Source organism: Hibiscus syriacus, unplaced genomic scaffold (genome assembly GCF_006381635.1).
Source record: "Hibiscus syriacus cultivar Baekdansim isolate YM2019G1 unplaced genomic scaffold, ASM638163v2 tig00111342_pilon, whole genome shotgun sequence".
NCBI classification, from domain to species: domain Eukaryota; kingdom Viridiplantae; phylum Streptophyta; class Magnoliopsida; order Malvales; family Malvaceae; genus Hibiscus; species Hibiscus syriacus.
This window is the reverse complement of record NW_024063066.1, coordinates 632,910-660,704: the sequence shown is the minus strand read 5'-3', so window position 1 is coordinate 660,704 and position 27,795 is coordinate 632,910. Positions and strand designations below refer to the sequence as shown.

The window sequence follows — 27,795 nt, the reverse complement described above, 5'->3', positions numbered from 1 at the left end:
GCAAACATAATAAATTTTCTAATAGCATCGTCTACTCGGCAAACATAGAATTTATAAATGTAAATATTTAAGGTTTAACATAAAATAAGTAACGAAATTATATTATTTTTATTTAGGTGTTTAAATATTTTTTGTCAATCTAGGTGCTTAACGTTTTCAACATTATACTTTTAGGTGCCTCAGTCGTAAGGGACGCTAAATTCGACCTTTAAGTAACACGTGTCACGCTCAAGTAATTTTGAAAATTTATTTTTTAATTTTTTTATAAAGGCGACACACATCATTTAACAATAGGATATAACGACAACAACGGTCCAGACACTTAAAATTATAATTCTGAAATGTTAAACACTTAAATTAATCGAAAAATAATGTAAACATCTAAATGAAAAAAATGTATAAAGCTAATACTAAATGTTAACCTAAGGTAAAAAAACAAGCTCTCCTTTCTTTATTTTTATGGGATTGTCGTATTCTTCTAGATGTTCATTATAGCAATATTTTTATTCTACTACACAAAAATCTTAGAATTTTGTTTATTTTAAATTCTCTACCCATATATATTTTATAATTTAAAATTTACTTAAATTCCAACTCATACACCTGACCTTATCTTCACTTTCCAATAAAATCCATTATCTAATTGAACTATTTTTTTTAAAATAAAGGTAAAGTATAAAAAAAGTCCCTGAAATTTTCGATTAGTTTAGTTTTGCAACACTTTTTCAGTGCACTGTAAAATAAATGTTTATATATATACACATAAAAATATTGTGATAGTTCATCACTGAGCACCCTTTTCCCTTAAATCCAGCTCAGACCGGGCTCCTTCTTAACCCCTCGTTGTTGCATCAGTTCTCTGACACTCGCAACGAATAGTTCTACAGTAGCATCATCATAGATGTTGCGAATAAGAACATAAGATGACGACTCATAGGATTCAAGCTCAATTACTTTCATTGCAGCATGATTCCCAATTACAGTGGCCCTATAAACCTTGCAAGCACTCAACAAGGCTCGCCACAATATTGGATTATTCTCAAAACCCTAGGTGAGGATGAAGTTTTCAGCCTCTGCAAGCCTTCCTGACGATGGTGATGCCGGTGCGAGCCACCACTGACCGGAGGTGGGGTGAACGAAAATTATTTTTATGTGTGTGAGAGAAGAAGAAAAAGAAAAAGTATGAGAAGGATAACAAGACAATTCATGGTTTTCTCCTAAGTCACATGTCGAATAAACTTTTTGACATGTTTCTTAAGGAGAAAAGTGTCATGGCGATATGAGACACGTTAGAGAAGAAATACGGAGCCGACGATGCTGGGATAAAGAAGTACGTGGTGGGTGAATGACTCAAGTTTTAGATGTCCGATGATAAGCCGATCATGGATCAAGTCCACAATTATGGAAAGCTAGTTTTCGACATCTTAATCGAGGTCATGAAGATATACGAAGTTTTGCAAGCAAATGTCTTCACCGAAAAGCTGCTCCAGTCCTGGTCTGACTACCACAATTCTTTAAAGAACAAGAAGAGTGTGTTCACTATTGAAGACCTAGTTGTGGAAATGTTATGCATCTAATTTGCAATACCTGAAAGTGTGGGGGTGTTTGGCAAGAGTCAGATTGTCTGACTTTAAGAAGTTGACCATCGGTCCCAAAACCGTTGATGTGGTGTTTATCAGGTATGCTTTAAATAGTGTCGCATACAAGTTCATGTTTCTACATGATTTATCTATTTGTGAATCTAGGGATGTTGTGTTCTTCAAAGATAACTTTCCTTTAAAGAAACCTATATTAATCGTGTCTCAACTTCTTCTGTTCCTACCAAGGATACTCTAAAGATATAATTAGAGATTAGAAGAACTAAAAGACAAATAGTATCCACTATTTTTGGTCCAGATTTCCTAACTTCCTTTATTACCAAATTAAGTGATGTAGACATTATTTTTGTTCCTACATCTCAGGCTTTCCTATTAGATAAGGATCCAAAGTCGTACGATGAAGTTATAAGTTCTATTGATGTTAGTTTCTGGAGAATTGCAATAAATGAAGAACTAGAGTCAATAATGTTCAATCACACGTGGGAGTTAGTAGATTTGCCTAGAGGATTTAGACATTTAATAAGGAACATAGTGCTTTCTTTAAAGTATGTGAAGTAGGAGAGGAACCTAGCTCATTTGCCTACCAAAGGGTTAAGTCAAAAATTAATTTTGGATTTTTTGAGGAGGATAAGTCTAAATCCAATTGGTTGAGGAGTCCATGGTGGATACCCAACTTAGTTATCTAAGTTCAATGTGGTCAAACAAAACCATGGAAAGACTCATAGTGTACATTCTCTTACCTATCCTTATGACGAATAATGTACATGCACAAGATGAGCTTAATTGCTCTTAATAAATTCATAGCCCAAGATTTGGGTGGTCATAGTGAGAAAGACTTGATGAATTTACCGTTTTTGGTTCAATATCTATTATTAATAAGTTCAAAACCCAATGTTGAGTGGGTAGTCCTACTCGCGAAGGACTAAGTGAACTTACTGCTAGAAATGATGAGTTTTCTTAAAACTTTTAATGAATTCAAACACGAGAGTTTGGGTGTTCATAGTGAGAATGACATATTGAATTCACCGATTGATGAGGTTGAACATTTATTCTTAATGATTTCTTATCCTAGAGTTTGGGTGGTTCATTTATAGATGAACTTTAAGAAATTCATTATACTTATAGTAATGTTGAGTTGTTGTAAAAGTTTTTAATTATTTCATAGCCCGATTTTGGATGGTTTATGTTGAGATAAACCTGATGAAATAACCTATATAAGTGAGAAGGATTAGCCACCTTCTATGAAAAACGTTGGACTATTTTTCTAATACACTTACTAGAATCTTGAGGAAAGAGGGCTACCTATATACTTTCGTATATACTCTTTGTAGACACATCGATGACTTCGATGGATGAATATGTTAGTTGTGTGTTATGAGTTTACCCTAATCTTAGAAAGTTCAAGATTCATTCACTTATCTAAGAGAAGAATTACTCATTATCACTATGTACTAGTTCTGATACGCTCACTAGTGCTTAAGTAGCTAATCTCGCAATTGCTCTTCTTTCGTTTTTTAAATTTTGAAATCTTTCTTTTTTCAAAAAATTCTTTCACATTAGTGGGGGAATGTTGGTAATACTCATATTTGTATGGGTATCGTATCCCACTTTGGAAGGAAATATCCCTTGTGAAGGGTATTTAAAGAGACTAATTCTCACTTCCTTGTTGAATGTGGATTAGATACTCTTTCGCACGCATGCGCCGTCGCTGTCGTCCGGCCGACTCGACTCATGGTCGTGGTCTTGGTTACACGTGTCTTCGAAACATCCGCACACATTCTATCTTTTTAGAGAAAATACGAAAGAATTTCGAATTAATTTTATAGCTGTCTCAAAGGCTATTTTTTGAATGAACCTGGATATCTTTGGGGTCAGGTTCAACCAACTATAATAGTGTAATTACAACATTTAATCAATTGTTATTTTTTGAAAATAAAATCAAGATTTATTACTGAATTTATTTTAACAATTTTATCCATCTCTAAGCCTACAAATAAAGAGGTTTTTCTCTCATTTTTATCATCCAACATTCAACAAACACTTCTTTGCATTTCTAAGGCAGTGGTTTATATCATGACATAATTGTTCGATTTACTGCTTAATTATTTTATTAATTTTCAATCAATGCTAATATTTTTATTTTACAATTTCTATTTCCAACGTAGGAGTGGGTTAACGGGAGTTAAGTGTCACGTCAGCAAAAATTAACGGCAAGAGACCTTACTGAAAAACTAACTAAAAGCTTGATGATTGTATTGCAAGTTTCAAAAGTTGGATAACTAAAATGGAATAAACCTAAAACTTTAGGGACTATTTATAAACTTTACCTAAAAATAATAAAGGAAAAGAAAAACAAATGACTGCTTGTTGTTTGATGAAAAGTCCAACAGAAAACAATGGTGTACTCCGCAGGCCGCAGCTGTTTCTTATTTTTCACCCACTGAAAATGTTAAGAAAAAGCCACGGGTCCTTCCTTCTCCTCCTCTATAAATATTAATCTCTCTTTCGTCTCTTCATTTCCCCCATTAAAATCCTAAATTTACACAAAGGAAACAAGAAAGCAAGCTTGAAGATCCAGTTTTTTTTTTATCATAGAGTTAAAACCCAGTTTTCATCTCGTCTGTTTCAGCTTCCTCTTTACCGGTAAGTTCTATCTTTATCTGTGCTCAAGTTCTATCCTTTTCCCCCTTTTGGGGTGTATTTGTTTGACCTTGTTTTGGTGGTTTGGGGTGATTTTTCATCTCTGCGTATAATGATAAAGGATGGGTTTTTCGTTTCCAGTTTGGGTTTCTGATTCTTGAATTTATTGAATAATTTAGAGATAAATTTATTATTGGAAGAAGAAGAAGAAGAAGAGGGAAGAAATTGGAATAAAGAGAAAAGCGTTTTGGTTTATTATAGCTTAGAAAATTGTATATATCTGTTTGATATTCTGGAATTTGAAGCAAGAAATCATGTTTCTATTATGATTTTATGCTAATTCATGCAATTTTAGAAAGGGAAACATATTATCAATAAAAAAGTATTTTCTATAAACTTAAAATATTTGATAATTTCTGTTTTTATGATTTGATATGGGTTCTAAGCTGTTTACATCTTGCAGAATGGCTATGGAATCAAACTTTTTTGAGCAAGAATCACACTTTGAGTCTGATGGAGATATTTCACTCAAGCACAAATGGAATTCGATACCAGACCCAACAAGAGAACTCGAAAAAGATTCGGGCTGCTTCGATTGCAGCATTTGCTTCGAGTCTGCGAAAGACCCTGTAGTCACCCTCTGTGGTCACTTGTACTGCTGGCCATGCATTTACAAGTGGCTTCAACTCCGAACTTCTTCCCTCGATTCAGGTCCGCAACAGAAGAGCTGTCCCGTGTGCAAGGCGAGCATCTCTTCCGGTTCACTGGTTCCCCTCTACGGTCACGGCGCATCTTCGCAGTCGCATTCCAAGAATCCCCACTCAGATATGGTCATTCCTCAAAGACCACCTCGTTTGACATCGAACATCACGCCCACTTCTTTGCATCTAAATCACCAGCAATACTTCCCTCACCCTTACGGAGGAGGATATGCGACCTTGGCATCGTCCGACCTCGGTGGTATATCGACGACGAATTCGTTCCATCCGACGATGGGAATGTTGGGAGAAATGGTGAGTGCTAGAATGTTTGGGAGCTCAAACAGAAGTATGTTTGCTTATCCAAACCAGGCTTCTTACCATTTTTCAAGGAACAATAATCTTAGGATGAGAAGGCAAGAGATTAAGGTTGACAAATCTCTTAGTAGAGTATCCATGTTTCTTCTTTGTTGCATCATTCTTTGTCTTCTCTTGTTCTGAGAAGTATTGAACTTCAGCTTGTATAGTTGCAAAAAGAGAGAAAGAGAAGGGAAAATTTATGAGGAATTCACTTGCCATTGCTACAACTTTTCAAGCCTAACAGCATTTTGGATAAACTACACGTTTAGTACATAAACTATCAGTTTTATTATATTTAGATACCCAAACTTTTAATTTTTTTTAAAAATTATATTTAACGTTTAGTTTTTATTTTCCTTTAGTACCTCACTGTTAAGCTTTTAACGGGTGATTTGTATCTTTTTTATGATAAATTATATCATTCATCACTCAAATATTTTTACTCCTATTTTGATTACTAAAATTTAATTTTTTTAATTTAATTACTTAACTTTCAAATTACTCTTAATTTAATCATTATAACTTTCAAGTTTATTTTTCTTATTTTTAATTATATATTAATAAAATATAATAAAAAATATCATATCAAAAAAAATTTAATAAAATAAATTAGAGTGATTAAAGTATAATCAATTTGAAAGTTGAGTAGTTGAATTGAAGATTTTAATTTTTAGTACCAAAATATGAGTGAGAGTATAATTGAGGGATGAATGACGTAATTTACTCATAAAAAGTAACAAAACTTTTTGTATGATTTTAAAAAAACTCAAATTTTATGTAATAAAACAAATAATAATGTTTTTTTACTGTATTTATTAATAATAATATTTCCCTTAACATAGACACCGGCAATAACCTACATCCATTTTTTACTCGAAATTAACATTTGGTAGTTAAAGAATTTTTCTATAAATAGGTGAATAATATTTTTTATGTTATACTTTTAGGTGTCTATTATTAAAATACGTTAATTAACATGTTTTATGATGCCTTATAATATACGATTTTGATCAATTTTTTTTCCGATTTGCCTAGTAAAAAGGTATTACCACGACCACGACCACGACCCGAGACGGAACGGCGGTGCACGAGAGTCCCCATTGTTCTCTTCCACTCAACAAGGAAGTGGGAAATCCAAGCCTTAAATACCCATTTTCAATAGTGTTTCCAATACTATGTGGGATTGAGCATTGTAAACACTTGGGAATCTTTTACATTATCGCAACACATTCTTTATTGTTTCAAACTAAGATCTTACAAATGGCTTGGGAATCTTTTACACTATCGCAACACATTCTTTATTGTTTCAAACTCCACGTGAATTTGAAATAGTTAAAATGTAAACTTATTTTGGATTTTTCACTATCGCAACAACACGTTTTTCAAACTCTCGCAACACATTTTAACTATCGCAACACATTTTTCAAAATCGCGTTGAGAATCTGGATATTCGCGTTGCGAATCTGGATATCGCGTTGCGAATTTGGAAACTAAGTTGAAAAATTAGAGTTCGCGTTGCGATTTTGTTGGTCATTTTGGCAAATCCAAAAAAAGTCGGTTAAAATCGTATTTTATAAGATATTTTCGGTCACTGAGATTATTTTCTCTATTTTTTTAACGAAAAATTCTTTAAATGTCAAAAGTTAATTTCAAGTATAGTTTGGACATTAGTTTTATATTAAGCCTCAACATGATATAAAATTAAAATTTGTATGTACATTTTAAATAATTTTACGATAATTAGATGATAAAGATTATAGACTAAACCAATTAAAACAGTATCACTTAGGTTAAAAATGACAATCAAAGATGATTGATGGATGATGAAAAAGAATGTGTACCAAAGCAAATGAAAGAAACTAAAAATAATATGGTATTATTTAAATGTATAAAATTTAAAAGTTTAATGATCAAATTCTTTTTGGGCAAAAAAGCATAAGAGGAATTTATATTTTCGGAAAAAATAATATGATATTATTTTTTTCTCTTAATGTGACCCTCTAACTAAAAAAATAAATTTAATGTAATCGTTTGACAGTCACGGTGCTGATGTGTCAATTCACAGTGCTGATATGGCGGTCCACCGTGCTGACATGACAACCCATCTGTCACGTTTGAGTTATCAATTTAGCTCAACTGCCATGTTATCTGCCATATTATCAATCATTGTGTATATCCACGTTAACACTGTGAACTAGGGTTGTAAAATCGGGTAATCGTTCAGGTTTCAGTCGGATCCTGGCAGGTCGGGTAAAATCGGATACATGTCAAGTCAGGTAAATTTAACACCAGATCCAGATCGGGTTCAGGTCAGGTCAAATCAGTTCGGGTTATTTTCAGGTTGATTTGACACCAGATCCAGATCGGGTTCAGGTCAGGTCATTTTCAGTTCGGATCGTTGCCAGTTCAGGTCAAAACAATTCAGGTCCGAAGCAGTTAAAAAACAGGTTAATTCAGGTTCGGATAGACTTCAGGCGGATCTCGTTCAGATCGGGTCGCATCATTGGCAGATAAAATTCAGGTCGGATCTCTATCAGATACGGATTGAGTTCAAATCGAGTTAATTTTTATTTTTGGATTAATTATTTTCTTCTTTCACGAACGTTGAATTGCAATTTGTAATTGTATATGATTTAGAGTAAATTACTAAGAATATAAATAATCATGGTTCAATTTTATGAAAAATATAAATTTGAGAATTAAATTGAACAAATATGAAATTACAAATAAAAAATTTAAATAAATTAAACAACACACATTGATGAGGGATCAAATCGAAATAATTTTAAATTGTGAGGTTGAAATTAATACAAAAAAGTACTAAATTATACCCATTTAAAAAGTTATGGGCCAATTAAAAAATAGGATTAAGTAATAAGTATGGATCAATTTCATATGCAAATAAAATTTGGAGGACTAAATTGAACAAATATGAAATTACAAATAAAAATTTAAATAAATTATACAACACACATTGATGAGGGATCAAATCGAAATAATTTTAAATTGTCAGGTTGAAATTAATACAAAAAAGTACTAAATTATACCCATTTAAAAAATTATGGGCCAATTAAAAAATAGGATTAAGTAATAAGTATGGATCAATTTCATATGCAAATAAAATTTGGAGGACTAAATTGAACAAATATGAAATTACAAATAAAATTTTAAATAAATTATACAACACACATTGATGAGGGATCAAATCGAAATAATTTTAAATTGTGATGTTGAAATTAATACAAAAAAGTACTAAATTATACCCATTTAAAAAGTTATGGACCAATTTAAAAATAGAAATAAGTAATAAGTATGGGTCAATTTCAGATGCAAATAAAATTTGAAGGACTAAATTGAATAAATATGAAATTACAAATAAAAATTAAAATATATTAAACAACACAAAAGGGATCAAATCGAAATAATTTTAAATTTTGAGGTTGAAATTAATATAAAAATGTACTAAATTATACTCATTTAAAAAGTTATGGGCCAATTAATAAATAGAAATAAGTAATAAGTTGAGAAAAAAATTAAAACAACTAATATATATATATATATATATATAATATAAACTATATAGTTTATATATAAAGTATGTGTATTATATATATATAAACTATATAGTTTATATATATATTATGTATAAACTATATATACCATGTGTAAACTATAATACTATATAGTTTATATATGAACTATTGAACTATATAGAAACTACATAATTTATATATAAATTATATATGAATTATGTATAAACTATACAATTTATATTTATATATTATGTATAATTATAAATAATATATATTGTATAAATTATATAGTTTATTAATATAAATTATATAGTTTTTATATATATAGTATATATGGTTTAGGGTTATATTTATATTTATATAAACTACATACTATAATTTATATTTATATACTATATTTTATACTATTTATATAAACTATAGTTTATATTTATATACTATATTTTATACTATTTATATGAACTGTAGTTTACATATGAACTATATATATAAATATATATACTAAGGTTGATATTTATATATGAACTATAATTTATATACTAAGGTTGATATTTACATATGAACTATAGTTTACATATGAACTATATACATTATTTATATAGTATATACTATATATATAAACTATAGTTTATATTTATATACTACATACTATAGTTTAGATTTATATACTATATATTATAGATATAAAAACTATATATATTATATGGTATAATTTACATATGAACTATATATAAAAATACTAAACCATAAATATAAACCCTAAACCCTAAACTATACATTATATAATTTATTAGTATATATAAACTATAGACTATATGGTATATATAAACTATACATTATACATAGTTCGTTAGTATATATAAACTATATACTATATAGTTCATTAGTATGTATAAACTATATAGTATATATAAACTAAATATTATATAGTTCAATAGTATATATAAACTATATATTAATTTATTAATATACACATATATATTAATTGAAAGAATTGAAAAATATATAATGATCAAATTGAACAAATTTTAAATATGAACTATATATAACCTATAGTATATGTATATATACAATCTATTTATATGCTATATAAACTATATATGTAACCTATAGTTTATAAACAATAGTTTATATTAGTGTACTATATAGTTTATATTTTATAACCTATAATATATAATTTATAAACTATAGTTTATATTAATGTACTAGATAGTTTATATTAATGTTAATTATATTAACTATAATTTATATTAATACAGTATAATATTAATAAACTATACTATATTAATATTAATTATATTAACTATAGTTTATAAACTATACTATATAATTTATAACATATAGTTTATATTAATATTAACTTTATAAACTATATTATATATTAATATTAATTACAAATTATAAACTATATTATATTAATATAAGTTAATATTAATATTAATTATAATATATAATAATTTTAATATTAATTATAAATGATTTATTAATATAAATTTTATAGGGATAAAATTGGTGCCAAAATAGTCATTTTCTTCCTCTCTTCCCGCTAAACCCTCCCGCTTTATTTTTGATCTCTCTTCTTCCCCGCTCAGCATCCAAAACCTCTCCCTTTTATCTTGTTTTCCCTCTTTCATTTTTGTTTTCGTTTTCCCGGCCAAAATCATTTATGTTTGCTTTTGTTTCTTCATATTTTATGATGATTTGATTGGATTTCTAAATTCTAAAATAGGTTTTCTTTAAGAGAAAGAACTTTGCTTTAATGGAGATGTTTGAGCACTGTCTTTTTGGTCCCCTTTCATTCACAGATTCCCAGTTCATTGCGCTGCTTTTTCGTCGTTTTGATTCCCAAAAGCATTAAGCTGCGCCGAAATTTTATTGTTCTTCGTTCTCCCCTTTTGGGTTCCTTTTTTCAACTACAAAAAACGTTTCTTTTACATGCTGAAAGGTGGATTTGATTTAAGGAAAGAACCGATGGAAGATTTTGGTTAATATTGTGAGTGTTCAAAGTTCAAATCTTTGTTGTTCAACTGCACTGGTTGTGGAAGTAAGCATAGAGAAGATGAGTTGTTTCCCTTGCTTCAATCCTCGCTCTAAAGATGCAAGGATCGACATTGACAATGGAAGTCGAACTACTTCTAGCCATTCCGTCGATTCCTCAGGTTCTTTTCCATTTCCCTATCTCTCATTGTTCTTTTCCATTTCCCTATCTCTCATTGTTCTTTTCCATTTCCCTATCTCTCATTCTTTTTTCCGTATAAAATTTGCTTATCTGGGTTCATTTGTTCTTCGTATTTTCTAACCAGTTTCCTGCGTTAAGAGATGGAAAGCAAGCCAAGAAGGTAATGTCCAGGATTTTAACACCAAATTTCGTGTTATTTCAGTGGATTTGATTAGTATTTTTTTTTTTGAAATTCTGGTAACAGATCATAAGAATGGAAGTGATCAGGGAAAAGGCTCCAAAGGCAGTGGAGCACGTAGGTTCACATTCCGAGAGTTGGCAACAGCAACAAAGAATTTCAGAGAAGCCGATGTGGTTGGGGAAGGAGGATTCAGAAAGGTTTTCAAAGGTTGAGGAAACCGGGCAGGTAAAAATTGATGCTTTTCATTTCAAATCCATGTATCCGTTTGGCATATTTCCAGAATTTGTTGTCTATTATACATATTAGGTAGCTTTTAAAGTTTGAATTGGATCATTTATGTTCTTGTAACTGGCCAGATCGTAGCGGTGAAACAACTTAATCACGATGGTCTTCAAGGCTATCAAGAATTCATTGTTGAGGTTCTTATGCTCAGCTTGTTACACCATGTTAATCTGATCACTTTGATCGTCTATTGCACTGCCGGGGATCAGAGGCTCTTGGTTTATGAATACATGCCGATAGGCAGTTTGGAAGATCATCTTTTTGGTAATGTAAACTAAATGCAGAGTTCCATTGAACATGGAAGATCATCCATTGTTTCTTGCTACTTTTCTTAGTGTCCCTTATTATGTTTGGAGGCCTTTTGCTAGTGTGTACTGTAATTTAATAATGCAGAACTCTAGGTCTCATTCTAGATTTTCGCTATTGATTTTGGAGCCATGCGAGGAGAAATTTAGTTTTGAGTCTACTAATAATGTTTGCGTTGCTGAAGTTTTCTTTAATTTGTGGGCATTATGTGTAAAGCTTCCATTATTTGTACAGGCATTTTACCCTTCAACCAATTTCAGTATTCGTCTTGAAGCAAGAGTGCATAACATCCAAATCTGGTAGAATAACCTTAAAATGTGTGCTTTACATGGCCGTGCATTGTGCAATCATATTCGCTATTTAATATCCCTAGCACTTGAGGATGCAAATATTTATTCGTTGATTCCATGTAGTTTTTAATCAGATCATTTTCATATGTAAAGGGATTGTTTTGTATTGTTGTGTAAAAGCAATAATAGTTCTTCTGATGGAGAGCAGAACTTGGTGTCATGGTAAATTAGTCTTCGATCTATTTATTTATTATTTGATCCGATTCGACTTTGTTCCGATCCTTTTCACTGCCCCCTTTGTTTCTAGTGGATGTATCTCGTGTTTACGTTCTTTGTTTCACGTCACCTGTTGTGACATGAGGTTTGCTTGGCTAATTGCTATGTTCTCTCTGGTATGTAATTTATGCCTTTTGTGTTGCTGTCCCGTCCATATTTAAAAGACCAGAAGAAGTTTGGCCTACTGGTTGATCCTCTAATTCGAGGATGTTATCCTCGCCGCTGCTTGAACTATGCAATTGCAATTACTGCCATGTGTCTAAATGAAGAAGCCAACTTCTGACCACTTATCGGCGATATCCTAGTCGCACTTGAATATTTGGCTTCTCAGAGTCAGAATTGGGCTCCTAAATCATATAATGTCGAGGTTTGCAATAGCTCACAGTCCTCACCGATGCAACCAGAGAAAGGGACCCCTCGTCGATCCAACCTCAGAAGGAGTTTGATCGCTGTTTGAAGTTATTCAGTAAACTTTGATCAAGTAAGGTGCAGCTCATTTTTTTATTTCAGAATATAGCCTAGTTTAGAATGATCTCTTCTTTCTCGATGTCACAAGAACGAAACACATCGGTATAGGTTGTTACCCAAAGGTCGACATGATCGAACATAATATTTACCGACAAGTGAGTACATATATGAGTACAATTTGTTATGTTGACGAATTCAAATTCTTATTTCCTATTGCATTTTTATTTGGTAAAATTGTTTTGTTTAGTTGATTTTATTGTAATTTTAGTGTTTACAAGTGTAATAAAATTAACTTCATTTATAATTTTTTTTGTTTTAGTATTTGTAATGTTATTCAAGTTTCAAATCTTTAATAAGTTCATCATTTCAACTAATATTTTTCATTTTAAAATTTCAAGTTAAGTTATACTTAAATTATTAATCAATTTTCACATTAAAAGTAAATTAGAATTATGAATATTTTAACTCAATATATATAATTTAATAAAATCATGTTCAATAAGATAATATTGATAATATTTAAATTTAATTTAGTGATTATAAATAAAATTTATAATATAAGAATTATAAATAATATAAAGAATTTGAATTAATATAAAAATCAAATTTATAATATACAAATTATAATATAAGAATTATAAAAAATATAAATAATTATAATTAATATAAAAACTAAATGTAATTATCATAAGTTTATTATAAATTTAAAATAACATAATTATATTAATTGTAATTTATTACTTATAAGTCAGGATAATATCATATCACTTTAACAACGTGTCAGGTCATTTACAGGTTGAGTCAATTACAGGTTAGGTTCATAACAGGTCAGGTAATATCAGTTATTTACCAGGTCAATCTCGGGTTCGGGTTCATATCAGTCGGATGCAGTTCGGGTTCGGGTATCATATTTTCGGTTCAAATCGGGTTCAGGTCGTTCTCAGGTCGGATGCAGGTCGGGTTCAGATCCACAATTTTCAGGTCTAACTCGGGTTCAGGTCAACACCAGTTCCAACTCAAGTCGGTTTCGGATCGTCACAGCGCAGGTCAAAAACAGTTTTAACTCGAGTCGGTTTCAGTCAGTTTTACAGGTCGGGTCAGTTTTTTACACCCCTACTGTGAACTGTCACGTCAGCATCATAACGGTCAACGACAGAAAATAGTCAAAGGGCCATATTTGACTTATTTTATAAGTTAGAGGGTCACATTGAAAGAAAAAAAAATATGAGGGTCATATTAGATTTTTTTAAAAGTTTGGGGACATTCATTTTTTGGATGAACAAAAAAGAAACACAGTAAAGGTTAAGTATTTAATTATGGGATTAACCTAATCATGAAATAGCGAGTGTACCTGCAAAACGCCATGAAGCTCAAAACGAAAACAGAGTAACCAACCGAACTACCAAACTCTGAGTGATAATTGGAACAAAAACTATATCTTTTCCAACAACAAAAAACTCAGATGGAAGTTCCCATCCAATGTTTCTTCAAAGATTCTGAGAAAGCAATTTTCTTCCTTTCCAACCAGAACCTTATTACACCTATTAATTTCTCATTATTCTCTTCAACAAGAACACCCCACTGCCTTAATCAAACCCGTGCTTTTGATCCTCAAATCCAAGCCCACTTCTGCTCTCAACTTCTTCAAATGGACCCAAAGTTTCTCAAACTCTCCCCATGCCTTACCCTCCTACTCTGCCCTCGTTCACCTCCTGCTACGCCATGGAATGTTTGGTGCCGGGGTCCAGGTGTTCGATGAAATGGTAACTCATTCTGGTGCAAATATTGATGTTCTCGAAGCTTTTAGTGATTTTGGCTCGAACCCAGATGTCGTTTTTCGGTTTTTGTTTGAAAACTACAGTGAGAAAGGGATGGGGGATATGACTTTTCATGTGTTCATGACAATGGCTAAAGGGGGTCTTTCCATCTCGAATAATTTGGTTTATAGGGTGTTGGAGTCTTTGCTTAATGCGAATTGTGACGATATAATTGTTGATAACTATGGCGAGTTTTGTAGATTTCTTAGAAGACGATATTTTTGTTGTGATGGAAGGGTTTTTGAAGAAGGGGAGGTCAGGAAGGCCTTGACTTTTCATTCGAGGATGGTTTCGAGAGGTTTAGAGATTGACATTGTTACTTGTAACAAGATTTTGAAGGGTCTAGCTGTAAATAAGGAAATAGGAACTGCTACCAAGTTGTTTGATATGATACTAGCTTTTGGACCGTTGCCAAATGTGGTGACTTTTAGCACATTGATTAATATGTATTGTGAAGAAGGGAAATTGGATACAGCATTTGAGCTTTACAATGTTATGATACAGAGGAATGTAGTACCAGATTTAATTCTGTATTCTATACTTATTGATGGTTATTTCAGGGCAGGGAGATTGGATGAAGGAGAGAAGCTTCTCTCCGATGCTTTAGATCGAGGTGTCAAGTTGGATGTAGTTGTTTTCAGCTTGGTTATCGACGCGTTTGTGAAGGTAGGGAACTTGGGAAGAGTGGTTCAGCTTTATAAGAGAATGTTGGAGGAAGGTTTATCAGCTAACATGGTGAGTTACAGCATTCTCATAAATGGATTGTGTGGAAATGGTAGGATGCTCGAAGCTTGTGGCAGTTTTGGTCAAATTATCAAAAGGGGCTTTGAGCCATCTCTCATAACATATAGTAGCCTCATCGATGGATTTTGCAAGATGGGAAATTTGAAGGATGGTTTTCATCTATTTGATGATATGGTAGAGAAGGTCCATCAACCGGATGTCGTGGTTTATAACATGTTATTAGATGGCCTTTGCAATGAAGGGATGGTTAGAACTGCTCTCTGGTTCTTCTTTAACCGTGTAAGCAGGGGTCTAAAACCAAATATCTTCATTTTTAATTCCTTGATGGATGGTTATTGTAGGTTGAAACAGTTAAGGAATGCCGTGAAGGTATAGTTGTAAATTGGAATGTATAGCATACAACCAGATGTAGTGACCTACACTTTGCTTGTCAGAGGAGCTTCTAAGAAAGGAAAATTGGATGATGCTCTGTTAATTTTTTTCCAAATGCTGAAGAGGGGTTTTTGCGGAGACGCTATAACATACTGTACCCTCATGGATGGATTCTGCAAATATAAAAAACCAACTACTGGATTGCAGATATTTAAGTTGATGCAAAGGAATGGAGTAGCTGCTGATATTGCTGTATATAATGTTCTCCTCAATATGCTTTTCAAGGAATTCTATTTAGCAGAGGCGTCAACGCTGTTCTGGAAACTTGTTAAGAAAGGGCCAAAACCCGATATTATAACCTACAACACGGTGATATGTGGTTACTGCTTATTGCAAAGATTGGATAAGGCTATTAGCCTTTTTAAACAGTTGACCTCTCCCTCATTAAGACCCAATTCAATTACTTTTACTATATTGATTGATGCTTTCTGCAAGGAGGGTAGAATGAATGAAGCTTTGTCGATGTTTTCCAAAATGTCGGAGAAGGGTCTTGAACCCAATGTGGTAATATACGGTTGCCTGATTGATGGCCACTTCAAATCGCAGGACATGAGGACTGCCTCTGAGCTTCACGAAGAGATGCTCGAAAACAAAATCTCTCCGAATATTATCAGTTATAACATACTCATCGATGGCCTTTGCAAGCAAGGATTAATGTTGGAAGCATCACTTGCATTCCGATGTGCTCTAGATAGACATTTACTGCCTGACGTAGTTGCATATTCGATTCTGATCCGTGGTTATTGCAAAGTGGGTAGATTAGTCGAAGCCAAGTTGTTATGCGAACAAATGTTCATGGACGGAATAGAGCCGGATGATCTGTTAGAACGAACCCTCGTGGAATATAATCTCTAGCATAGCATGGAAAATGAGTTATGTACAGAGATCTTCTAGTAGTCCAATTTGTGCTCACGGATGACTGATTTTTCATCTCCTGCATCTTGCTAGGTAAAATTCCTACTCTGCTGCTTTACATTTACAGGGCTGAATTATACTTCTAATTTACAATATTGAATTTGCGCAAATGTTAAAACCTGTTTTGAAGAGTATTGTATTGAAAAAAAAGGTTAGTGTTTGGTGTATGAAGAACACTTTTATATGTTTTAAACTAAATTATAAAGTTAATGATTAGTAAATTGGATGTCCCTTGTTCCCATATGTAAATGGGGTAAGGGGGAGGTAAGATAGTAGGTTGCCCCCAACACTAGGTTGAGCGCAGCTTCCGTAGGAGACCTCCAAATTATGAAATACCCTCCATGGGATTTGATCCCACGACCTCAAGGTTAAAAACCTTGTGCTCTACCAACTGAGCTGGATTAGTAAATTATGCATTTAAATACGTCAAGTAGCACTTTTGCTTTAACTAAATAGTAAATGAATTGTTGTTATTTCTTGGGGTCCCTTGTTTGAGCACCAAGAATACTAGGGGTTGTGAGCATTCAAGTCAAATCGATATTATTTAACCTTTTTAGTTGGAAGGATCCCCTGTTTTCTTATTTTCCTTCGCGAAACTCGGTTTTTTTTGGGTCGATTACATCAACTCGAATCGATATTACTCTGCCATTCTCTTCTTCGTTCCATGTAATCGATTCCTTCTCCAGCCGTTTCATAATCTGCAAAAGAATATTTTTCGAGCATCAACTCATAAAACAAACTTCAATAAATAATAGTTTGAAACAAGCAGTCATACCAATTGTCTTCTAGCAGCCTTTTTAGTATCTTCTTCAATGGTTCCCACTATAATCCTTAAATATTTAATAGCTGTGTCAAGATGAGTAAATATGGAGTTATGGTAGTTTACTAGTAAAATACAAAGTACTGTGTCATGTCCTCAAGATGAGTGAATAATAAGCTATTGTAGTTTACTAGTAAAGTACAAAGATTTAAGAATAGAAGAGAGTGGTAGGTTACTAGGGATGCCGGATACAGAAGCTAAATGTATTCGGAGAAGATTAAGAGCTTCCTTGGGTTTGAAGTTACGCAATTCAAGAGACATAATTTCATCATCTGCGCAACTGAATTCAATGTGACACCATTTTCAAATGCAGCAGAGCAATTATATAACAACACTAAGAACCTAAATATATACCAACCTGGATTCAAGCATCTTTGCAGATGATCTTTCGTCTGCCTCTCGAGCCTGTGTTAAAAATGTGACCCTAGACATTCACCAAAAGAAATAAAGCTTATCAAGAATTACATCTAGTGATGAGGATATTACTACTATAAGAGTTCTTTTAGGGATGTATAATAATAATAATAATATTATTATTAAACTGTCTTTTTATTTTCAATTGATCAAGTGTTGAAGACTGATATAGGAAAAAATAAATATAAAGAGAGGCGAAGGTCTGAATCTTACTATCTCCATGATTTTAGATGCTCGTGCCTTGTCACCCTCGGCATATGCTTCAGCAGCCTGGATGTTAATCAAGATTGTTACCACTAATCACACGTTTCATTTAAAAATCACTCAATAGAAGCATTGACAGTGTAATGCTGCAAAGTAGGCTGAATGAAAGAGCAAGTTCTTGAGATGTTTCAAAAGAATTGGAATTGTGAAACTTATTAGATGGCCTCACCGTATATCTTTAAAACTAAAGCAATCTAATGATATCATTATTTGCCAACTTTAGACTTGCTTTTCTAAAACTAGTTCGATGAAAAGTTTGCAGAAAGATATTTATCGATTATATCTTAACAACTTTTTGCAGATTGAACTTACAGCTTTATAGTATTCTTTCATAGTCACCCAATACTCCTTCACAGCTTGACGTAAGTCATCGTAGCTATTATCATCGTCGTCTTGTCGATCCTTCACTGTATAAGAAACCAAAAACAAGAAGGTTATGATGCTCAGAAAAGTTGTTATAAGAATAGAAGAAATGAAAGGAAATCATAAAATTAGCCTGCAATGTTCAGTGGATTGATGTGTATGTATGTCTATCATACAGTCACGAGAGTAACAACACTATCACAACATGAAAAGCATCTTTACCATCTTTCGAAACTTTCAGCATTTCTACTATTTTTGTAAGGCTTGTATCTTTGTCCTTGAGAGGTTCAGTCACCAATTCACCAAGTGCCTTTGATCTCCTCACCTCACTAACTACACGATTTCTTTTTGTTGCTTCCTCGGATCTTTCAGTAACAGTGAACAAGGCTTCTAACATTTCTTTCTCTTGAGTGCCTTTATCTTTGTTTCCTCTTGGAGATCTTTTAGAATTTCTTATCATAGATGCAGTAAAGGTGCAAAGAATAACAGTAGCACAAATAAAGATAAGAACCAATCTATGGTTGCCTTCCTCGAAAACATCTTCGTTTCAAAGAATTTAAAGTCCAACAACAACAAAAAAATCAAATTGGAAATATACCTTTGAGAAAATCTTTGGATTTCGATTTGCCTTGAATTAAAAAGGATTGGTTCTCCAAACATCTCCCCATGAACTGTATAAAGAATTGTGGTGAAAAGATGAGTAAAGAAACATGTAACTTTCAGACAGGTAGTAAATCCTGTAAACTGAAGGGCTTAATATGATATATGACACACACATAACTGGAAATATGAACACTTGCGCAATTCAATTGTAAAAAGAAGCAGTACTATCATCTGCATTTTGAGAAGTTGATAGTGATTTCTGCTAGAAACAATAAAATAATTAGGTACAGAGATGGACTAAACTTGCCCTCACCTTTTCAGCAGTGATACCAATAACATCATCAGATTTCTCTAGAGTTGAAGCTGACATATCGAGCAGTTTGTCCATGCTCTATATGCACAATAAAACAAATCAATGTCATCAACTGAGGTTGGGATGACAAATTGATTATAGATCAACAGGAAGATGTTAAAATGAATGCAACATAGAGGCTGAAATAGGAAAATGTTTAATGTTTTTTCTCTTCCTTCAAATGACCAACCAACATCAAGAGTTCAAGTCATGATCATCACAAAATCTGGTCTCTCGGGAAAAAAAGGAAAGAAAAGAAGTACATGCTATGAACAGATAATCTAAATGCTTGTGAGTTACAAAAAATATATTTTATCTGAAAGAATAGAAATTAAACAAAAATTCATTTAATGCTCAAAATTGAAGCTCAAAGCGTATAAGCACTTCACCTTGTCTACATCAAACCCGCAACAATCTGCAAATCAAACAAATTGTGAGATTAAGCATATTATGAACTCAAATAGTAGCAACAATAGACAAAATATATGTGTATTTATGTATATTAGTTACAATCTTGTATCCTACTAAAGAGAAAGTATCTTAAACAGATGCATTGTTTTTTAAGCTAAAAACTCTCACTTCCAAGATGGAAAACATAAAGAAACCAAAGGAGATAGAAAAGGCCTAGGATAAACTCACACAATCAAAGATGTAATAAAATGAACAAATTGCTGATATATAAGCATATAAAGAATGAAGACGAAACTCATGCATAAAAAATCTTGGAATCACAAAATTCCAAGGAAAGGATCACAAAAATGATGATCAGATTAAAAGGGAAAAAAGCTTGGAGCAAAAAGAAGTTTAAAGCAAAATCAGATACTGTCCTCTGCCTACATTCAATCCGTTTATAATGTCAATGCAGTTCTAAGAAAGCAAAGTCTTATAAGATCCAATACGGTCAGAAATGAACCTATGCTTCCATTTAATAGCAATTTGCATGATGAGAGCAGTAAACGACTTGAAGACTAAATAAGGTAATGGATTTACCAAGTACTTCTTGAATTACGGACTTGTCAAGTTGAAATCCATCTCCTAGCATCTGAAACAAAAATTTCTCAAGATCACCATTTGTGGTGCCATTTCTAGTTGTTCTATCTGATGGATCTTCTTCACTCCATATCACAGATTCAGGCGATTTCTTTGAATCTATTTCCTCCATTTGGTAGTATCAGAACAGTCTGTTCTTGATGACCTTGGTTTAACGTAGTTTTTTCCTATCACAACAGCAACACCGCCTGTTGATACAGAACATTGTTTTGACTTATATGCTCCGATATTGAGATTGATAGATGTATTTTCTGGAGATGTTGTACTTGCACCAACAGACTTATTTTCATATGCATTGGTTGTTTCTCTCGAAGTACTTCCATGGTTTCTTGCATAGAGAATGTCGCCAGTAACATTGACATTCCCTTTTGCTTCGTAATAAGCAGAAGCAATGTCCTCAAGAGAAAACGTCAAACCAAAAGCATCAAGCAGCTCTTTGAGAGCTTCCTCGTCATAAACTGAAGCACGGGCAATTCATTTCATTCTGATATCCTTCACAAAGAGAGGAAAAGGAAAAGTGATCAAAATTTTGATAAGCAGATATGATATTGGAAGAAAACAAATATGGTTGGGAAAGAAATACTGAAAAACCGAGCAGAGAACGACTAATTTAGCAGGCCAGCTAATCTGTTAACGTAAGTCACGAGGTCGAAACGGACAATTGATGTAACGGACAATTGTATCTTACGACTTACGAGGTCGAAACGGCAGTTCATCTCAGTCACATTCAGGATCACATGAGAAACACAATCGTGGTCACATGATCCACGACGCAGTTTGAAAGACGATCTAGCAAATCAGGTAACTATGGCGTTTGAAAGGCAATCTAGCAAATATGGTAATTGAATTATAAATTATATAACATTCAAATGACTAATTTTTTGATGGCCCTACTTAGAGACATTCAAATGAAAACATTCAAATAACAATCAACTAGTAATCAAGAAATAACCAACTATGATTTAGGATCATTCTTTCCGGTGGCAGATGTGATTGTACTAGTAAATGCAGAATTCAAAACCTAAAAGCAATGCAGAACCGATTTCTCAATGGCTTTGATAATACTCTGTTAGCATAAGAGTTAGTCAGAGGTTATGCTAGAAAGTCACTTTCTCCTAGATGCACTATAAAGTAGACTTGCAAAAAGTCTTTGATTCAGTTGATTGGAAGTTCGTTCTAAGTTTCCTTGAAGTAATGGAATTACCTGTGATTTTTAGAGGGTTGACAATGGAATGTATTACCTTCTCAAAGATTTTCAGTTTCTTTTGAATGGTATTTTGGTGAGATTTTTCAAATGTGTTAAGGGGTGAGACAAGGGGATACCCTGTCTCCTTATCTCTTTATTTTAATGATGAATGTTCTCTCTTGTCTGCTAGATATAGGTGCTTAGAGTAAAATTTTCAAATTTCATCCAAAGTGTAGAGGTATTCTCCTCACCCATATGTGTTTTACAGATGATCTGTTTATCTTCTGTCATGATTCTGCTAATTCAATTATGGGAGTTTTGAATGTTCTTGAGCTTTTCTACAATATGTCTGGGATAAAATCCAATGCAAATAAAACTGATTTTTTTTGCTAGTGACCTTGGGGGAGATGTTCTCACTAAAGTTTAGAATGTGACTGACTTTAAATAGGGGAGTCTGCCTGTTAGATACATGGATGTTCCTTTGGTTATCAGAAAATTTACTAAAAAGGGTTGTTTCCCTTTGTTGGGGAGCTTAGGGTCTGATCGGGGAAGGTTTACAATTCCGGGGATCAATTGCAATTGATTAAAGTTGTTCTGTTTAGTGTCTTAAATTATTGATGCAAACAGATTTTACTCTCTAAGATGATAATGATCAGGAAGATTGAGCAGATGTGTATGAGGTTTTTTGTAAAGGTTGTGATGCTTCTGTGTAAGGTGGTGCCCATGTTAGGTGTGCTCTCTGAAGACCGAATGGGAGCTGAGTGTCAGGAATTTGTTGTGTTGGAACAAGACTTGTTGCTTCCATCTGATTAAGAGTATTTTGACTGGAGAGGGCTCTCTGTAGGTCTCTTGGATAAAAGAGTATGTCTTTAAGTGAGAAGATTATTGGAGTGTAGAGTGTAAATCGCGCTTTAGCTGGTATGTTCACATTGTGTGGAGTTCATATGGAGACGAGAAATCATATTTTTAAGGATTGTCTCTATTTCTGTAGGTGTGAGATAGGCTGCTGCTGCTTTGTGGCTTGCAAACAGGGCAGTTCGATTGAGAAGCTACTATGAGGCAGGCTATGAAAAATTTAAAAGGTAAATCGTTTATTGTTTGTATTTTAAAACTAGCTTGGACGGGGTTTTATATTTCATATGGTTTGTATTAAGGAAGTGATTAGCATTAGACTACAATCTTATTGTATAGACAGATCTGATAAGGGGAATTCCATTTTATGTGTTGATTGGGGATTCATTGAAGGTCCATTCATTGTTTGTATTGTTGCAGCTTTGGCTATATTTTTGGAATAATGAAGCAATGGAATGATCCAAGAAAAATAGGAATTGAATATACATGGGTATTTGATAACGGTTTAGGAGTATACAAATCAAATTTGGTAAAAAAAATTAGACTTAAAGCGAAGAAGAAACTAAAGGAATAATGAAATCATACAAAGTTGAATGACTAAATTGAAAAAATAAAAAAATTTATTAAAGAGGAATTAAAAATACATAGATATTGAAAATGATCTAGGAGCATGTGGTCAAAGTTCGGTAAAAAATTGAGTTAAATTGAACGAGGAATTAAAGGAATAAGAAAATTAGGGAATAGATCGCAAACTTATCAAATAATTAAGCTGAATTTTCATCTTTCGATTCAAAATTTTCAAATTGTAACTCATATCAAATTCAAAAATTGACTCGAATAACTCAAAATTAAAAAGAAATCGATTTTTGTGTGGGCCTGTATATGGTTGCTGTTGAAAGGCAAAAACAGAACAGAGACTGAATGATGGCTGAAAGTTTAAACGACATGGGATCAACCTATGATCTTATGTTGGAGTGAAATTATGGAATTTTAGGGATGAGTTATTATTAAAATATAAAAAAATTATGGAATTTTAGTGAAGCAGGTGGTGAGTAAGTTTGAAAATTTATTGGTTTAAATGTTTGTAAAATTACCTTCTAAGATCGGTGATGGATGTTCTACTTGGAAATAGAAAACTACATGAACTGCTTTCTTTGTTTTACAAATTCCTGCTACAATGTACATGTTACAATCTGTGAACCTATGAATCTGTTCTTCTTCGGCCAGAAGAAACCGATGAATCTTGGATATTCGAATCGGAAAAGTTGTATGCAGTCTAAGAAGAGGAGCGTGTAGCAACCTTACTTGGAGTTTCATTAGAAACTGCCGAAGGTCCATCTGGGTGTGACCCTAGCTGCCGGTTGCATCTCGATCTCACTCGATGTACTAGCACGGGATGCGTAAACATTGACCAGTCGATGAAGATTTTCGTCGACTGATGATGTTAATGCGGTTAATGTGCTTGTGTATGTTTGGATGGCCGAATCATTGGCAAAACGTGCGTGCATTCGCCTTCAATTTCTTCTTCTTCTCCTAGCCGCCTTACCCCATCCATGGATCGTCTCCCTTACGCCTTGTGGAATCAGCGTCGCCTTAAAGTTCGTTCCCATCTAAAACTAGAGTTGTGAATGAGATTAAGTGTACATAATCAACTATTAATGTTTTTGTTCATGAACAATCATGGTACCTGAGTGACCAGAGCATAGAGTGGCAGAGTGATGTTGCTACACATAAACTGCCCGACTAACCTAAGAGGTACGAACGGTAACTCAAGGACTGATCTCGATGAAAATTTTATGATTAAATCGAGACTAGAAGAACTTTATACATACCCCAAAATAATTAGTCGGGTGCCCTTAAAAGCCTGATTGCCTACGTTGGCAGTTCTGTTACAAGATCTTCTTCCTCTTTCTTGGTTAATTTGTTCGACACTATCACTGGTAAAGTATAGTTATAGCCCAAAAATGTGTACTTCAAGGGATTTGGTAATTCCTTTAATTCGATCTAAGGGGCCTGTAAAACAAAAGGCATAAGTTTAGATTTTGAAGATGCATTATAATTAATCGAAGTAATTGAAAGAAATTGTTCGGACTCCCTGAATTCATCATCAAAATCGTCTAATTCATTGCAAAACTTATCGACAAAGTTAGTTGCAATAAATTCATCAACTGTAGGCTCAATCACATCAACAAAATTAATATTGTGAATATTTTAAAGATGTCGCATTGCTTTATAAACATTAAATTTAACAATCTCACCATCGAATTCCATTGTGAGAATACCGCTCCTTATGTCGATTTCTGTATTGGCAGTGCTAAGTAAAGGTCGCCCAAGGAGAATCTTAGATGAAGTATTTGAGCAGTTGTTTTCCATGTCGACGACATAGAAATCAGATGAAAAGATTAGCTAGTTTACCTTTACTAAGACATTCTCCAAGAGTCATTCTAGGTAGATAACTGAGCGATCCGCTAATTGAATGGTTATTCTTGTGTCCTTCAATGGTTCGGCTGAAAGAGTGTTGTAAAAGGATAAAGGCATCATGTTTATTGAGGCTCCCAAATCGCACATCGCCCACTTGATGCCCACTTTCCCAATTTTGCAAAGTATGGCGAACATGCCTTGGTCCTTCAACTTCGGTGGAAGCCGTCAGGTCAAAACCATAAAAACGTGCTCTCCAAGGTTTACTTTCTCATGTCTGATAAGTCTTATTTTAGTAGTACAAAGCTCTTTAAGAAAACGGGCATACCTTGGGACCTTCTGGATTACTTTTAAGAGTGGGATGTTGATCTCAACTTTTCGGAAGTCATCTTGATGGGAAAAGAGGTGGTATGACATATGGGGATGATGCAGATTCGGGTATTGGATTCTTCTTCTTTTGAATTGTGGTGTCTTTCTTTTCTTGGAATCCGGCGTTAATAGCTTCACCATTGGTGTCGATTACTTCGTCATTCTTTCAGGATTTGGCATCAATCTCCTCTTGGACCGAATGTTCAACGATTGTCCTGCTTCTTAGAGTGATGGTGCTCACATTCTCCAGTGGGTTTGCTTCGGTTTGTGAATGAAGTTTGCCATGTGATTCTAAGCGACCCATAGTTTGTGCCAATTGACTAATCTGCTTGTCAATTTCTTGTAAATGCGACTACAGTGCGATTCTGAAATTTTTCTTGGGATTACGCCAATCGTTCCACGAGCAACTCGAGTGAAATCTTTGGCGGTTGATACAGCTGCAGTGGTGGCGACCTCGGTTGGTAAGCTTGATTTTGTCTCTGGTTTTGCCATAGCTAAAATTAGGATGATCTCGCCACCTTAGATTGTATGTATTGCTATGGGGATTATAGGGCCTTTGGGGAGGTCCCGGAAAATTACCCTCGGCATTAACTTGTGTGCTTGTTTTGTCTTAGAGAGTTGGGCAACAATCGGTTGGGTGATCTGGCATCGTACAAATACCGCATACTTTGGCTGATTGGTTCTTTCCTGCAACAAGGGAATTAACAATATTAGTTAATTTTTCGATTTTATCTTCTAACGAAACGGTACTTACCTTGTGAACCCATCGGTTGGATTCACTCGATGCGCCAAACTGCTGAGAATTGATTGCCATTGTTGAAATTAATTCTCTCGCTTGGTTTGGTGTCATGTTAACAAGACCTCCCCCCTAGCAGCGTCGATCATTATCATTTCCATCGGAAGCAAACCTTCGTAAAAATATTGTAGAAGTGTATGTTCGGACAGTCCGTGTTGCGGACATCTCGCATATAACTTCTTAGATCGCTCTCAATATTCGTAAAGTGATTCTTCATGCTTTAATTTAATTCCAAGGATGTTTTGCCTTAGTTCACTCGCCTTAGCTGCTGGGAAAACCTGTCAAGAAAAATACTAGTTCAGCCCAATATTAATCAAAATTGATGGTAAATAAAATAGTCATTCTTTCTCTATGTCAAATAAAGAAAATGGAAATGCTCATAATTTAATTTGGTCTTCGGATACTCCCTAAGGTTTCATGCTTGAACAGACCAAATGAAATTCAGCTAAGTGCTTGTGCGGACTTTAACTAGGAAGGTCGTGAATGGTGAGTAAATGTATCAAACTCGTCTTGAGTTGAAACGGCGTATCACCTTGAGGAAATGAAGTGCAAAGTGGTTGTTGTACCACAACAGCTATGACTAGTTCATGGATGGTTTGATCGCCTATTGGTTCTCAATGTTTTGTGTCACACGTTGGATTTGCAAAGGATGTGAAATCAACGTCGATTGGATTGGTGAACTGCGTGGAATATGTTGAATCTTCGTATGTGACGTCAGTTGCATCTTCGGAACTTGCTTGTTCTTGATGTTTCTTTCTTTTCTCCCGAAGTGTTTGTCCGTGAATTCTTCGCGCTTGTCCTTCGATTTCTTGATCAAAATTTTCTAATGTGCCCGGATTCTTCCTAGTCATAAATCTAAAATAAGAAAATTAAATCAATAACTCTGTCGTAGTCCCCGCAACGGCGTCAATTTTGACATATGTCGTTATTGATGTCAAAATAAATAGCCTTATTCCCAATAAAATGAATAAGAATAAGTAGAATAGTGAGAGTAAGGGTTGATCCACAGAGACTAAGAGTTTGACAATTTCCTCGCTTTTGATTTGGCTTCAGGAAAAATTGTAAAAGAAATTAGAGGGTGATTTTGGAGAATTAAAGCGAAGTAATAAAATTGATTGAAATAAAATAAAATAAAATAGTGAATAAAGAAAATAAAATTCAATTGGTAAAAAATCAGCCTTTGGCTAAAGCTTTTGCCTCGATTTAAATCGATCCTCGAATAGGATTTTACCTTCGGGCTCACGTCAGTTACAGTCTATAGGGCCCAACCCCTATAACTTATTTTTCTCTAAAGTGAATCGAGAATCTAAAATCAATTTTGATATCTCGACTCTTTGTGAGTTAATAGTGGCAATCGCTTATTAATTCAACACCTTTAAATTCTGGAAAAACTCGACTCGGATTCTATCGTCTCAATTGAGAATCTAACCAGGTTTCAGTTCCCTTAACAGACCGCCGCTAAGTGTTTTCACAGGGAGTCAAATGTGCCACAAGCCGATCCTTCCTCCCAACTATTAATCGAAGCCGAAATTCAATTCCAACGTGCACTTTTTGAAATGAAATCGCCATGATTATAAAAGGATTGTCGA

General features: G+C 33.6%; 3 protein-coding genes and 1 pseudogene across 4 annotated transcripts; 3 read left to right on the top strand and 1 right to left on the bottom strand.

The window, feature by feature from the left end:
• The first annotated feature begins 4,075 nt into the window (after nt 1-4,075).
• Nucleotides 4,076-5,472, top strand: LOC120159221 (E3 ubiquitin-protein ligase RMA3-like). The gene is made up of 2 exons (XM_039169856.1): nt 4,076-4,241; nt 4,702-5,472. The coding sequence occupies exon 2, from the start codon at nt 4,703-4,705 to the stop codon at nt 5,435-5,437; it is 735 nt and encodes a 244-aa protein (XP_039025787.1). The 5' UTR covers nt 4,076-4,241; nt 4,702; the 3' UTR covers nt 5,438-5,472.
• A 5,180-nt stretch (nt 5,473-10,652) lies between these two features.
• LOC120159222 (probable serine/threonine-protein kinase PBL21) lies at nt 10,653-11,926 on the top strand. Of its 2 annotated transcripts, XM_039169857.1 has the most exons (4): nt 10,653-10,709; nt 10,866-10,988; nt 11,133-11,168; nt 11,253-11,926. In XM_039169857.1, the coding sequence occupies exons 2-4, from the start codon at nt 10,889-10,891 to the stop codon at nt 11,399-11,401; spliced, it is 285 nt and encodes a 94-aa protein (XP_039025788.1). In that variant the 5' UTR covers nt 10,653-10,709; nt 10,866-10,888; the 3' UTR covers nt 11,402-11,926. The 2 variants fall into 2 exon arrangements, with proteins under 2 accessions (XP_039025788.1, XP_039025789.1); XM_039169858.1 differs by lacking the exon at nt 11,133-11,168.
• LOC120159188 (putative pentatricopeptide repeat-containing protein At1g31840) lies at nt 11,702-16,784 on the top strand. Its single transcript, XM_039169835.1, is given in 2 exon segments — nt 11,702-11,735; nt 14,384-16,784. Coding segments are annotated over 2 exon segments (2,310 nt in total). The 3' UTR covers nt 16,660-16,784.
• Nucleotides 16,785-17,297: 513 nt separating this feature from the next.
• Nucleotides 17,298-23,961, bottom strand: LOC120159187 (annotated as a pseudogene).
• Between the last annotated feature and the right edge of the window lie 3,834 nt (nt 23,962-27,795).

What these genes read in the sequence shown, in the direction of transcription:
- LOC120159221 (XM_039169856.1), top strand. Translation starts at nt 4,703, where the DNA reads ATGGCTATGGAATCAAACTTTTTTGAGCAAGAATCACACTTTGAGTCT.
- LOC120159222 (XM_039169857.1), top strand. Translation starts at nt 10,889, where the DNA reads ATGAGTTGTTTCCCTTGCTTCAATCCTCGCTCTAAAGATGCAAGGATC. An exon ending in CCATTCCGTCGATTCCTCAG is followed by an intron (nt 10,989 to 11,132) that starts GTTCTTTTCCAT and finishes TTTTCTAACCAG; the next exon opens with TTTCCTGCGTTAAGAGATGG. An exon ending in ATGGAAAGCAAGCCAAGAAG is followed by an intron (nt 11,169 to 11,252) that starts GTAATGTCCAGG and finishes TTCTGGTAACAG; the next exon opens with ATCATAAGAATGGAAGTGAT.